General features: G+C 36.8%; 1 protein-coding gene across 1 annotated transcript; it reads right to left on the bottom strand.

Annotated features, from left to right (window-relative positions):
• Positions 1-1,360: 1,360 nt before the first annotated feature.
• LOC107554135 (scavenger receptor cysteine-rich type 1 protein M130-like) lies at positions 1,361-14,273 on the bottom strand. Its single transcript, XM_016236548.1, has 4 exons — positions 14,204-14,273; positions 3,117-3,422; positions 2,413-2,541; positions 1,361-2,284 (listed from the first exon to the last, which is right to left on the bottom strand). The coding sequence occupies exons 1-4, from the start codon at positions 14,232-14,234 to the stop codon at positions 2,031-2,033; spliced, it is 720 nt and encodes a 239-aa protein (XP_016092034.1). The 5' UTR covers positions 14,235-14,273; the 3' UTR covers positions 1,361-2,030.
• Positions 14,274-15,051: the final 778 nt, after the last annotated feature.

Raw genomic sequence — 15,051 nt, forward strand, 5'->3', positions numbered from 1 at the left:
TTCAGTCCATCTCTCTGTCAAGATCTGTCCTTCAATCTATTTTTCATTAAACTAAGATTGTATCCTTATACAAGGTAATTTACACCACAAATTACTGTTTTAATATGTGAATAAAACAAATTGTTTTATTGTTATGATTTTTTTAAACTGATAATATTTTTGTGTGCACAATTGTGTTGATAGCTAGTCTTATTTTACTGAACTGTGAACAAACATTCAAGCTGCCCTTGCCCATTAACTCTTTCCCTGTCAGTGTTTTTAAAAAAGGTGCCAGCCACCGCCAGCATTTTTTATCATTTTCACAAAAGTTTAATGGCACCCAGAATATGTATGAATATATGAACACGCAATATGTCAAAACAAAGAACAGAGCTTTTCTATCAACACTTGAATGTGGGTATGTTTCATGAAAAAAAGCAACATTTTAAACAAAAAGCTGAGAAAATCGTGTTTTTGTAAAAGATTTTTGATCAGATTCAGAACAATGATCAAAACATAGATGGAGAAGATCACTTCCATCAACATATCCAAAGCTTGCACGGTCCTACACCACTTCCTGGATTGTCTTTTTATTTGGTAACATTGGGCAGTTTTGATTTATTTGCTGCTTTAATGCTTGATGATCACTTTTACATATGCATATTCACGATCGCTTGTTTCTGCTTCTTCTTTGCTGTGTTTTGATCCCATTTGAGAAATTTCCGTCAGTGGCGGGGAAGCGCGGTCTCATAAATGATGGAAAATTCTGTCAATGGTGGGGAGAGTTAAACAGCTCGCATGAAAAAAAGCATCTTTTATGACATATATGAGCAAAGTCCAAAACTGACACTTGCTTAGTGCTAAATATAAGTAAAATGTGACTTTTTAAAAGAGCGTCTGACCCTCACTGTTTTCATCTCGGGGTAAGGAATTGTCTGATTGACATTAAGCCCCTGCTGGTATTCTTCATTGATAGCAAATGCTATAAGCCGATGCTTCAAATAAAAGTTAGTATTTATGTTTTATTTAATGAATGACTACATATGTAAAACGTCAAATGATCTCTGCAAAGAAGTGAAACGAACTGTTTACATGTGATAGAAATTAGAAAGGGGAATAAAGAAACCACATCAGATATGCATGTTTTAACATTCAGAGAATAGCTCTGTTCTCAGAATACGTTAACACACTGATTAAGCTGCAAAGCAGATTTGAGGAAGTGCCCTTTTGGACAGCAGAGATTGTGAAACAGTGTCAACATGTTCAGCATTTCCTTAGCCCAGAGAAATATAAACTGGATTTACAGTGTATTTGCAGTTGTAATTTTATATGACAGCTTTATTCAGCGGCAACTTGTGTAGAATCCATATATTACTAACATATATTATTTATAACATATATTAAACTGTTTGTTTAAACATTTTTTATTTTAAATTAAATTATTTAGGTATCCAGTGGGCAGTCATGATAAAAGGCAGACATCACACAGTAACAGTAACTCATTTGCGGGTGTCTAACAATAACAACAACTGAGAGACGAAGACACACAGCAGAGGGGTTGTGGGTAGTTGTGTCACACTGTGAACGGATACAGCTACTGCTTTCAACTTCCTTATCGGTTGTTTAGAGAACACATCTTGAGAAGCTGTCAAAATCACTATCACTTTAAAAAAAAACTTCATACTTTTTGCTAATGCTCTGTTAACAACTGCTAATTTGTTAGTGCCACCATTTTCAGTCAAATAGACAAATTGATGCTAAAAGATAATCCACACTTACATTCCAGAGATTTGTAGAGAATTAATATAAGTAATGTTCAAAGAGTCTTTGTTCTCTTCATATGCAAAGAATAATTTATACTTGGACATTGATTATTGGATATAATGAATAATTCACTGTGAACTTTACTTGTTCCTTGCCTGGCAATTCTGGCTCCATTTTTGTGTGGCACTTTTGTGTAGCAATGGAGTCTTGTCTGATATTTAGTCCTGTTATCCATTCAGAAGGTACTGGGTCTTTTATTTTGTGAAAAAATTTCCATCAAATAGCTTTCATAAATCTTCATAGTTATTGTCCAGTGTACTTCTGTTTTCTGTAATATTAACATTGACATAGTCCTGTTCTGAATCGTCTGTTTCCACATTGACGTAGTCTGGTTCAGAGTTATCTTGATCTACATGAAGGTAATCTTGATCAGAGTCAGAGTTTACATCATCTTGACTACCATCATCCATATCTACAAGCTCATAGTCATCCTCAGCAGCCTCTTCATTCTGGTCATTATGGAGCACATTTAGCATATTAACTGCATCATGGGATACAAAGTACATTGAAACAAAAACATTGTTTTACTATGATGGTAAGATGTTTCAGCACTGATATTTGCAGGCATCCCAAATTAAATGTAAAGTACATTATTGAAATCATTCTCACCTTTTGAACAGGAGCATATCTGGATTTTCTTTTGTTTTTGTCTCCTCCTCACCAGGAAAATGATTAGCAGTGCAGACAATATGAGCAGTACAGCTGTTACCACAACACCAATGATAATAACTGAAGAAGCTGGAGGGAAGATTTTAGGACATTAAAAAGAGTACACCCTACCTTCAGAATGGCCTACTACTGTAATGTTTCTGATGAATGATTCCACATATTTGTTTTAGCTAATTGTTTAAATTAAATATTCAATTCACTCATGAATTAAGGTGTGGTCACATTTATCATTGCTCTGCAAAATTATGCAGAATCTGTGCAACCAGGATTTTTGCACAAGGGCAATAGTTACCATGTAGGTTTCGCTCATGCAAATTTGGGACCTTGACCAGCAGAAAGCTGCTTGGTTTGCAAGTGATTTCTGTGTGAGATGTGCTTCATTCATCACTACACTACTGACAATGAACAATGGAGATTTGCCCAGAAAAATCTGATTGAAATTTCACAAATATGACTGCACATCACTATTAAAGACAGTCACTTGTTGTCACCTACTGGCATATTGTAACCTGCTAAAAGAATCACTGAAAAATCCCCACAACTAATACACAGACTGACAGTCAGTCTCAAACCCAGTGCTGTTGAACTACACCAGCACTCTTGCAAAGAACACTTTGATTTAGGGAAAGACTAAATACTCATACCTGAACATATGACTCCAGCATCGTTACTCTGAGGACAATTATTTCCATTGCTTCGATGAGCGCACTGTGTGATGGATGACTCGTCTCCCTTACAGTTGACCTCACTCAGCCAGACATTACCCCTTACCCCAAAAAGAGACTGGCCATCTGCAATAACAGCTCTTCCACATCCCAACTGTCTGCACACCACAGCAGCATCATCAATGTCCCAGGAGTCACCACACACTGTCCCCCACTTGCCATTATAAAAGATCTCAACTCTTCCAGAGCAGGCATCTAAACCATTGACCAGACTGATGTTTTGAGCTGTTAAATAGAGAAAATTAAGCAAATATTAAGCTCACATATTCACAAATAAAACAACCTGCTTTAAAGGGATAGTTCATACAAAAATTAACATTCTGTTATCAAACCTGTATAACTTATTTTCTTCTGTGGAACACAAAAATATCCTTGCTGTTCTGTTCGATAATTTAAAAGTGAAATAAAAGTTTGTTCCATTTGAATGAATCGTTGATTCACAAAACAGCTTTCATGAGTTTGTTTGCCCATATAATCTTTAAGCTATTAAGGTTAAATGTATTTGGCTTGCTTTCCACAGTGGAGAGGGTCGGGGAAGCAGCTTCAATTCAAGCTTAGATATATCCCCTGGTGGGACTACTAATGCTTGGAAGATGAGTGTGGGTAACAAGAAGTCTAAATTGTGTTGTTAGGGAGTTGGAGGGATGCCGAAACAGCTGATGTCAGAGCAAGGTGAGTAGCTGCTTACTTGCCCAGAAAGTTATTTGAAATACTACATAGGTTCACTCCTCCCGAAACAATTACTCTGGACAGTACATCACACATGAACAGGTGCGTGAATTAATGGAACAACAGAAAGCCTTCTATAAAGAAATTGTTTGCAACAACAAGAAAGCAACTTTAAAGTTTGTATGTACACCTTTATGGAAACAATGAGTGTCAGAATGGACTCCATTTTGAAAGAGCTGCAGGAGTTGAAAGTTAGCCTCCAATTTACACAAAAGGAGGTGGACGATTTAAAAGCGGCAAGTGTAAGTTTGTCGTCTAATTGTAAATCAAATGAAGGCGACATACAAAAACTGGCGGAATCGATGTTGGTGAACGGACTTTCTAGATGCCCAGACCAGACATCAGAATGTGATTATTGATGGAATTCCTGAAGTTGAGAATGTAAAGGGGTCAGACTCAGAAGAGAAGGTGCTGGCTCTTTTTAAGGATAAATTGGATTTGGACCCACTCAACATCGGTATACAGAAAGTTCAACGAGTTGGAAAAGTTCTTAAAGTACAGGATGAAATCTGGAGTCAGCCTCGCCCAACAGTGGTGTCGTTTTTTAGGAATCAAGGACAGAGATCGAGTGATGGCCAACGTGAGAAAGCTGAAGGGTTCGAATATTTTTATGAACCAAGACTATTCTGAATCGGTTCGAAAGAGGAGAAAGAAACTGATTCCTAAAATGAAAGCTGCATGAGAAAGAGGGGACATTGCTTTCTTAAGGTACGATAAACGAATTGTTCGTAAACGGCAAGCAAAGGAGAACATGTGAGGATGCGACAAGGATCAAGTTGTGCAGTGATGTGCTGTATATTGTATGTGTATTGCTGGTTTATTTCCAAAAAATATGTAAAATTTGCTCATTTGAATATTTGTAGTTTGAGGAACAAAGTTCATGAAGTTGCTGATTTGTTGCTATCAAACACAATATTGTTGCTATATCTGAAACTCATTTGGATGAGACATTTGATGATAATGCTGTGTCTATAAGAGGATATACTTTATATAGAAGGGATAGAAATAAGTACGGTGGAGGTGTTGCCTTTTATGTGCAGAATCAAATTTCTGTAAGAGTAAGGCATTCTGTTATCAAACCTGTATAACTTATTTTCTTCTGTGGAACACAAAAATATCCTTGCTGTTCTGTTCGATAATTTAAAAGTGAAATAAAAGTTTGTTCCATTTGAATGAATCGTTGATTCACAAAACAGCTTTCATGAGTTTGTTTGCCCATATAATCTTTAAGCTATTAAGGTTAAATGTATTTGGCTTGCTTTCCACAGTGGAGAGGGTCGGGGAAGCAGCTTCAATTCAAGCTTAGATATATCCCCTGGTGGGACTACTAATGCTTGGAAGATGAGTGTGGGTAACAAGAAGTCTAAATTGTGTTGTTAGGGAGTTGGAGGGATGCCGAAACAGCTGATGTCAGAGCAAGGTGAGTAGCTGCTTACTTGCCCAGAAAGTTATTTGAAATACTACATAGGTTCACTCCTCCCGAAACAATTACTCTGGACAGTACATCACACATGAACAGGTGCGTGAATTAATGGAACAACAGAAAGCCTTCTATAAAGAAATTGTTTGCAACAACAAGAAAGCAACTTTAAAGTTTGTATGTACACCTTTATGGAAACAATGAGTGTCAGAATGGACTCCATTTTGAAAGAGCTGCAGGAGTTGAAAGTTAGCCTCCAATTTACACAAAAGGAGGTGGACGATTTAAAAGCGGCAAGTGTAAGTTTGTCGTCTAATTGTAAATCAAATGAAGGCGACATACAAAAACTGGCGGAATCGATGTTGGTGAACGGACTTTCTAGATGCCCAGACCAGACATCAGAATGTGATTATTGATGGAATTCCTGAAGTTGAGAATGTAAAGGGGTCAGACTCAGAAGAGAAGGTGCTGGCTCTTTTTAAGGATAAATTGGATTTGGACCCACTCAACATCGGTATACAGAAAGTTCAACGAGTTGGAAAAGTTCTTAAAGTACAGGATGAAATCTGGAGTCAGCCTCGCCCAACAGTGGTGTCGTTTTTTAGGAATCAAGGACAGAGATCGAGTGATGGCCAACGTGAGAAAGCTGAAGGGTTCGAATATTTTTATGAACCAAGACTATTCTGAATCGGTTCGAAAGAGGAGAAAGAAACTGATTCCTAAAATGAAAGCTGCATGAGAAAGAGGGGACATTGCTTTCTTAAGGTACGATAAACGAATTGTTCGTAAACGGCAAGCAAAGGAGAACATGTGAGGATGCGACAAGGATCAAGTTGTGCAGTGATGTGCTGTATATTGTATGTGTATTGCTGGTTTATTTCCAAAAAATATGTAAAATTTGCTCATTTGAATATTTGTAGTTTGAGGAACAAAGTTCATGAAGTTGCTGATTTGTTGCTATCAAACACAATATTGTTGCTATATCTGAAACTCATTTGGATGAGACATTTGATGATAATGCTGTGTCTATAAGAGGATATACTTTATATAGAAGGGATAGAAATAAGTACGGTGGAGGTGTTGCCTTTTATGTGCAGAATCATATTTCTGTAAAAGTAAGGGATGATATTATGTGTAAAGAAGTGGAGATTATATGGCTGCAAGTTAATTTACCTCATGTCAAGCCAATTTTAGTAGGATGTTGTTATAGGCCACCAGGTTCAAATCATAAATATTTAGAAGACATGGGTGAGATGCTGAATGTATGTAAATGAAGGTATGTAAATTGAATATAGAAGCTGTTTTTTTAAGGTGATCTTAATATTAATTGGTTAGTACATGAGTGCTTTTTAAAGAACAAATTGGTAAATATAATAGATGCATGTGGATTGAAACAGATGGCTAGACAACCAACGAAAATATGCATAAATATTAAAGGCAAGTCCACATCATCTTGTATAGATCATATTTATTTGAGCAATGAAGATCTGTATACGACAGCGATATTAGTTCAAGTAGGTTGTAGTGATCACAATATAGTTGATTGCAAGGAAAAACTAAATTTCCAAAGCTAAGCAAAGAATTGTGTATAAAAGGTCATATAGGAGGTTTTCCCAGGAAGCTTTCTTGAGTGATATTGGTAATATAAAGTGGTCAGAGATTTATGATGTTGAAGAACCAAATGATGCACTTGAATTATTTATTAGAAAATTTCAGCCAGTTATTGATAATCATGCGCCTGTTAAGAAATTAATTATAAAGAATTCTAGAGCATCCTGGATTGATAGCGAATTAAAGGACTATATGGCTCAGAGACGAGGTGTTCAGAACAGCAAAAAAAAAAAAAAAAAGGCAGTGTAACGGATAGACATAAATATTGTAAATTGAGAAATTATGTCACAGGTCTTAATAAAAAGAAAAAGAAACAATATTATACATTACAGTTAAGTAGTAAGAAGAAAGATGGGAAGAAGCTTTGGAAGGTATTAAATAATATAATGGGAAGACAGAAGTCCCCACAGCCTGCTTCAATTGACTGTGAAGGTACTTATATGACAAAACCTGAAGAAATCGCAAATTATTTGAATGATTTTTTTTAGCAGTAAGATACAGAATTTGAGGAAAGAAATATATGTGACAGAAAATACCTCTACAATTCTTAATATTAAGAAATATATGAGAGATAAGAACTGTTATTTTGAGTTTAGTGAATTGGGAGAAGAAACTGTGAAAAGGCTAATAAAATCTGTCTGTAAAGACAAACAACCAGGGATAGATAATATAAATGATAATCTGATCCGATTAGCCATAGATTATGTGTCTGGCCCAATACGTCATATTTTTATATAAGTCTTAAGCAATCAATATTTCCACAGGCCTGGAAGGAAGCTAAAATTATGCCTTTGACTAAAGATAGAAAAATACAATTTAGTGGCTCTAATAGTCGCCAGGTGAGTGTATTACCAGTGTTAAGTAAGATCCTCGAGAAGGCAGTATTTGATTAAATACAGGATTATGTGTCTCAGAATAATCTGATATCAAATTATCAGCATGCTTTTAGAAAAGAACACTCCACATGTACAGCTTTATCACAAATGACAGATGATTGGTATCGAGGGTTGGATAAAAAAAGGATATGTGGAGCAGTCTTATTAGATTTTACAGCTGCATTTGACCTTATTGATCAAAAGCTTCTTTTGGAAAAATTAGAAGGTTATAGATTTAGACCATCAGTAATTGCTTGGATGGAAAGTTATTTGGATAATAGATCACAGAGAGTTTTTTTTTTTACGGACGTTACTCAGATAGAAGGGCAATTGAATGTGGAGTTCCACAAGGGAGCTGTTTAGGACCACTTTTGTATTCCATTTTCACAAATGATTTATATCTGGTATTAAGAAGTGCTAAAGTAATGTATGCAAACGATACAACAGTTTATGCATCAGCACAAATGGCGGGTGAATTGACAGCTATTTTGAATGAGGAGTTGGAGAGTATAGAAAAGTGGATTTTAGAAAACAAGTTGATACTAAATACATCTAGAGTATAATATTTGGGTCTAATTATTCTCTACGGTCCAAACCAGAGCTGAAATGATATATAAATAAAGCAATTATTCAGCAAGTTAAAGGGGTCATATGATGCGATTTCAATTTTTCCTTGCTCTTTGGAGTGTTACAAGCTCTTGGTGCATAAAGAAGATCTGTAAAGTTGCAAAGACTAAAGTCTCAAATCCAAAGAGATATTCTTTATAAAAGTTAAGTTAACCACGCTTACCTAAAACGGTTCGTTCTAACACGGCCCCACATATCTACATCACTATGTGGGAAGATTTGCATAACGCCGCCCAAATGTTCATGCAAAGAGAGAAGGCGTAACTTTTATTCTCGCTGTAGTATTGTTGCCGCCGCCATGTCGTGAAGAGCTGTGTGTTTCTTTGTGAAAGCGAAACTACTTTGTTTGGTCTTCCAAAAGAGGACGATATTCGCTTCGTCATGCCTAGAGCTGATCTGTGCTGGTCGCTGAGGGAATACATCAACTTTCACCGTGGACGAAGCGGAGTCCAGCCCGGGGTCGTCACATGTATCCGCCGGCTCTCAAGCCCGCTGCCTCTGCTCACTTTAGCCCGGACTCAGCTCACGCTAGGCCGCGGTTTCCTTTCACGCTTTCACGCTGTGTGTTTCGTTGTGAAAGCAAAACTACTTTGTTTGGTCATCCAAAAGAGGACACGACTACAAATCAGTGGTTAAATTGTATTTACAACACTGTTCCAGAACAGTTCAACCAGCAGTAAGATACAGAATTTGAGGAAAGAAATATATGTGACAGAAAATACCTCTACAATTCTTAATATTAAGAAATATATGAGAGATAAGAACTGTTATTTTGAGTTTAGTGAATTGGGAGAAGAAACTGTGAAAAGGCTAATAAAATCTGTCTGTAAAGACAAACAACCAGGGATAGATAATATAAATGATAATCTGATCCGATTAGCCATAGATTATGTGTCTGGCCCAATACGTCATATTTTTATATAAGTCTTAAGCAATCAATATTTCCACAGGCCTGGAAGGAAGCTAAAATTATGCCTTTGACTAAAGATAGAAAAATACAATTTAGTGGCTCTAATAGTCGCCAGGTGAGTGTATTACCAGTGTTAAGTAAGATCCTCGAGAAGGCAGTATTTGATTAAATACAGGATTATGTGTCTCAGAATAATCTGATATCAAATTATCAGCATGCTTTTAGAAAAGAACACTCCACATGTACAGCTTTATCACAAATGACAGATGATTGGTATCGAGGGTTGGATAAAAAAAGGATATGTGGAGCAGTCTTATTAGATTTTACAGCTGCATTTGACCTTATTGATCAAAAGCTTCTTTTGGAAAAATTAGAAGGTTATAGATTTAGACCATCAGTAATTGCTTGGATGGAAAGTTATTTGGATAATAGATCACAGAGAGTTTTTTTTTTTACGGACGTTACTCAGATAGAAGGGCAATTGAATGTGGAGTTCCACAAGGGAGCTGTTTAGGACCACTTTTGTATTCCATTTTCACAAATGATTTATATCTGGTATTAAGAAGTGCTAAAGTAATGTATGCAAACGATACAACAGTTTATGCATCAGCACAAATGGCGGGTGAATTGACAGCTATTTTGAATGAGGAGTTGGAGAGTATAGAAAAGTGGATTTTAGAAAACAAGTTGATACTAAATACATCTAGAGTATAATATTTGGGTCTAATTATTCTCTACGGTCCAAACCAGAGCTGAAATGATATATAAATAAAGCAATTATTCAGCAAGTTAAAGGGGTCATATGATGCGATTTCAATTTTTCCTTGCTCTTTGGAGTGTTACAAGCTCTTGGTGCATAAAGAAGATCTGTAAAGTTGCAAAGACTAAAGTCTCAAATCCAAAGAGATATTCTTTATAAAAGTTAAGTTAACCACGCTTACCTAAAACGGTTCGTTCTAACACGGCCCCACATATCTACATCACTATGTGGGAAGATTTGCATAACGCCGCCCAAATGTTCATGCAAAGAGAGAAGGCGTAACTTTTATTCTCGCTGTAGTATTGTTGCCGCCGCCATGTCGTGAAGAGCTGTGTGTTTCTTTGTGAAAGCGAAACTACTTTGTTTGGTCTTCCAAAAGAGGACGATATTCGCTTCGTCATGCCTAGAGCTGATCTGTGCTGGTCGCTGAGGGAATACATCAACTTAGTGCTGTGGATCACTGGATCGGCTTTCACCGTGGACGAAGCGGAGTTCAGTCCGGGGTCATCACATGTGGTTGCCGCTCCTTCGTCGAATCCGCCGGCCGCGCCGTTCTCAAGCCCGCTGCCTCTGCTCACTTTAGCCCGGACTCAGCTCACGCTAGGCCGCGGTTTCCTTTCACGCTAGGCTGTCGTGTGTTTCGTTGTGAAAGCAAAACTACTTTGTTTGGTCATCCAAAAGAGGACACGACTACAAATCAGTGGTTAAATTGTATTTACAACACTGTTCCAGAACAGTTCAACCAAAATATTCATTTGTGTGCAGCACATTTTATGGAGGACTGTTTACTGATCCTGGGAGAGTAGACTACAATGCCGGCAGTTCTGACTCACAGTCTGTAAGTACGTTTTCATTTAAAGGATTTGCCACTGATGATTCAAACGCAAGTTTTGGGCAGTGTAGAGTAGCATTTGTAGTTTGTAATTTCTCCGATCACAAATGCAGACATGGTTTTATGTTTACGCGGCGCGATGCAACGCAATGCGTAAAAAGACAGTATAAGTCATTATAATCTGTAATTATGTCCTCACTGGATGCAACAAATGCCTCGTTTGTAGCGATGAGTGTTGTAAAAATCGACGCGTTTCAAAAAGGCGGGGCATAGAGGAGAAACAATAATGTACAGTATGTGGAAAATAATGTTTTTTTTTTACTTTAAACCGCATAAACACATTTCATTACACAAAATACACAAAATAATGTTCTTTTTAGCAGCATCATATGACCCCTTTAAGCCGGAAACAAAATGTTTGGGTATCACCCTGGATAATAAATTGTCATGGTTTAAGCATATTGAGAACACAGTGAAGAGAAGGGTGGTAGCTGTAGTAAGGAGATGTAGACAATATTTTACGTTTGATATAATAAAAATAATTTTGTACACTCTCTTCACACAGCTGGACTATTGTCAGATTTATGGGCCAATGCTACAAAAAAGGATTTGAGGAAACTCCAGTTGGTACAAAATAAGGCAGCGAGGTCAATACTCCAGTGTCCCTATGTGTCACGAATTCGGTCCATGGACTTCCGTTTATTCACCACCAGAGGTCACCCTTTCCTTTACATTGACTCTCGCACAACTCAAACTGTTGCATAGCACCCCGGACTACATATCCCATCATTCCTTGCACGATTTGCACTCATTGCACACAGCTGTTTCTAATCACCTCACTCACTATATAACACCCACTCTAACCACCTTTCTCTGCTGAGTATGGTTTAGCCTGTTCCCCGTTCCGAGAGTCCTTAGTTTGTTCCCCGTTCCGAGTTTCCTTGTTTAGCCTGTACCCCTTTCCGAGTCTCCGTGTTTTCCTTGTTTTGCCTTGCCTGTTTTTGCGGTATCTGATCTTTGCCTGTTTTCCTGGATTTCTCCCTCTTGTCTTGCCCCTGTGATTCTGTCTGCCAATCAGTGACCTACGCTAGCCCTAGGATTATTCTTGTGTTTCTGCCCGCCATATACCTGTTTGCCATTGGTCGACCCTGCCTGTTATACCACATCTCTTTAAATAAAGCTTGCAGATGGATCCACACGTCTCACGTCTTGTCAGCCCCGTTACACTATGGTACGAATATTAATAGTATGCACTGTGATCTTAAATGGCTAAGAGTGGAAGATAGGATGATTGCTGCAATATTGTTATTAACATGGAAGGTTTTACATTTTAAAACGCCATTGGATCAGTATAATCAATTACAATCTAATGTTCAGTCACATGAATATGCTACTAGACGAGCAACAGAGGGTAGATTTCTACTCCCGAATGCTAAAACTAATTTTCTTAAACGTACAGTAACATTTAGGGCAATGAAATCATGTGATCTTAAATGGCTAAGAGTGGAAGATAGGATGATTGCTGCAATATTGTTATTAACATGGAAGGTTTTACATTTTAAAACGCCATTGGATCAGTATAATCAATTACAATCTAATGTTCAGTCACATGAATATGCTACTAGACGAGCAACAGAGGGTAGATTTCTACTCCCGAATGCTAAAACTAATTTTCTTAAACGTACAGTAACATTTAGGGCAATGAAATCATAGAATCTTTTACCATTGTCATTAATTAGGATAACACGAAACATTTATTTTAAAAGGCAGGTAAAGGCACACCTTGGAATTCTGTACTTATAGGAGGTTGAGGTATAGGAATTAATTGAATAAGCAATATGTTTTTTTTAGATAGTAGGTGTTATAGTTATTAAAAGGGAGGAAGAAATGTTTATGGAGATGCTTTGGAATGTGGAGAATGTATTTAACTTTTTATTTTTTAATGTATGTAACAATGTATTAATGTTAAGTGTTGTGTGGACCCCAGGAAGACTAGCAATGCCTTAGGTCATAGCTAACAAGGATCCAAATAAATAAACAAACAAATTAACAAACTCATGAATCTGACTGATGCAGTTGTCAAGTTCTGACTCAATGATCATGGCAGTTAACAGCTTACTGGAATTCAGTTTATAACGACTCAAATTTCAGTATGTTCCTCACACAAAGGTACTGCATGGTTTCAGAAGACCTGGAATGCAACACATAAGCTGTATGGACAACTTTATTTTTTTGCATTTTTTTAAGCTTGAAAGCTTAAAAAGTCTACTTTCATTATAATTGCATGGAAAAAATTACCAGCACAGTTTTCGTTATTTCTCCTTTTTCTCATTTCTCTTTGTGTATTCCACAGAAAAAATTAAGTAATTCAGATTTGCTCAAATTTTGAGTGAACCATTCACTCAACCTTTATCAAAAATATAGAGTAGAAACATTTAGGTATTCATTCAAAACCATGAGTCAAAACATAAGGAATTCTTTTCATTAGAATAGAATTTATCACAAACATGTTATGTTGAAGAATTAAGCAAGTAGTTTTTTTTTTTGCTGTCTTACATTTTCTTTGATAACATAAGACAAATTTGTTTGCAATAAAAACTGCTTTTTATGCAGGACAACACTGCTTTCGATGATATATAGAGTTCATGTATTTGTAAAAAGACTGAATAGGAACCCTTCTAATTTATATTAATGATTATTTAAAGGGGTCATATGATGCGATTTAAATGTATCCTTTCTCTTTGGAGTGTTACAAGCTCTTGGTGCATAAAGAAGATCTGTTAAGTTGCAAAGACTAAAGTCTCAAATCCAAAGAGATATTCTTTATAAAAGTTAAGAGTTAACGACGCCTACCTAAAACGGCTCGTTCTAACATGCCCCCACATATCTACGTCACGATGTGGGAAGATTTGCATAATGCCGCCCAAATGTTCACGCAAAGAAAGAAGGCGTAACTTTTATTCTCGCTGTAGTATTGTTGCCGCCACCGCCATGTCGTGAAGGCACTGTGTGATTTGTTGTGAAAGCGAAACTACTTTGTTTGGCCTTCCAAAAATGGACACGACTAGAAATCAGTGTTTAAGTTGTATTTACAACACTGTTCCAGAACACATTTCATTACACCAAATACACAAAGTAATGTTCTTTTTAGCAGCATCATATGACCCCTTTAATCATTTAAAACAGTGTATATCATTTAATATAATAATAAATTAAATGGTATCAATTTAAAAACTGTTTACCAAGTGTGAAATCAAGCAGTGATCTCAGCATTTCTGTTCTTTCATTGATCGATGTCCGTGATGTGCATCTCTGTTGCTCTTCACATGTTCTCTGAGTCAGACAGACACTAGCTCTGTGTGAACAGAACTACTACAGTTCCGCATTTCACTGATCCCACCCCTATCTTACTAAACACTTCTGCTTCTCAGAGAGCAAATCAGGAGAAATAGCTAATTATTTATTTATGTTCATGTAGAAACTAACCTCAGTAACCACTGAGATCTGTAAAATACCCACTACCCTACTATTTCTCTATACTAAATATTTAGCACTTGTTTTTAGTTCAACCTTTCAGCATTCTGCCAACTGATGTGCACTTTAACATGCTAGTCAGTTTGCACTACACTTTTGAAACTTGTGGTTAAATGTGTGTATTTAAAGACACCACACAGGCCAATACACACCATTAGCACTTCCACCCTTTATGTTTTGCAGAGCTGTATTGTCAGTCCAAGTCAGTCTATTTTTAAGTTAGTGGCTCAGATCTGAGCAGATCTCAAGTCCTTTGTTATTGGTCTACCGCATACAGAGTGTGTCGGAAACTAAATGCCCATTTCCATAACTGAATGACAACTCCGGAAAGAATTTATAAAGAGAAAATATGGTATCGATTTTACCTTATAAATTTGAGCCTGAGTCTGATGATGAAACGTTTAGTTGATCAACCAGACACTGATTCGAAAGCACGACTGGAGCAGAATGTTTCTCAGTGGTCAGTGTCAACTTAGTTTGTGGTAGTTATAAGATGTGATTGCAGCGTCATTCTTATAATTTATTTAGGTGCATGTGTGGGAACTGTATTAGAATG

This window comes from Sinocyclocheilus grahami, unplaced genomic scaffold (genome assembly GCF_001515645.1).
Source record: "Sinocyclocheilus grahami isolate Dianchi unplaced genomic scaffold, SAMN03320097.WGS_v1.1 scaffold491.1, whole genome shotgun sequence".
NCBI lineage: Eukaryota > Metazoa > Chordata > Actinopteri > Cypriniformes > Cyprinidae > Sinocyclocheilus > Sinocyclocheilus grahami.

What these genes read in the sequence shown, in the direction of transcription:
- LOC107554135 (XM_016236548.1), bottom strand. Translation starts at nt 14,234, where the DNA reads ATGCTGAGATCACTGCTTGATTTCACACTTG. An exon ending in TGCTGGAGTCATATGTTCAG is followed by an intron (nt 2,542 to 3,116) that starts GTATGAGTATTT and finishes TCTTCCCTCCAG; the next exon opens with CTTCTTCAGTTATTATCATT. An exon ending in GATATGCTCCTGTTCAAAAG is followed by an intron (nt 2,285 to 2,412) that starts GTGAGAATGATT and finishes CCCATGATGCAG; the next exon opens with TTAATATGCTAAATGTGCTC.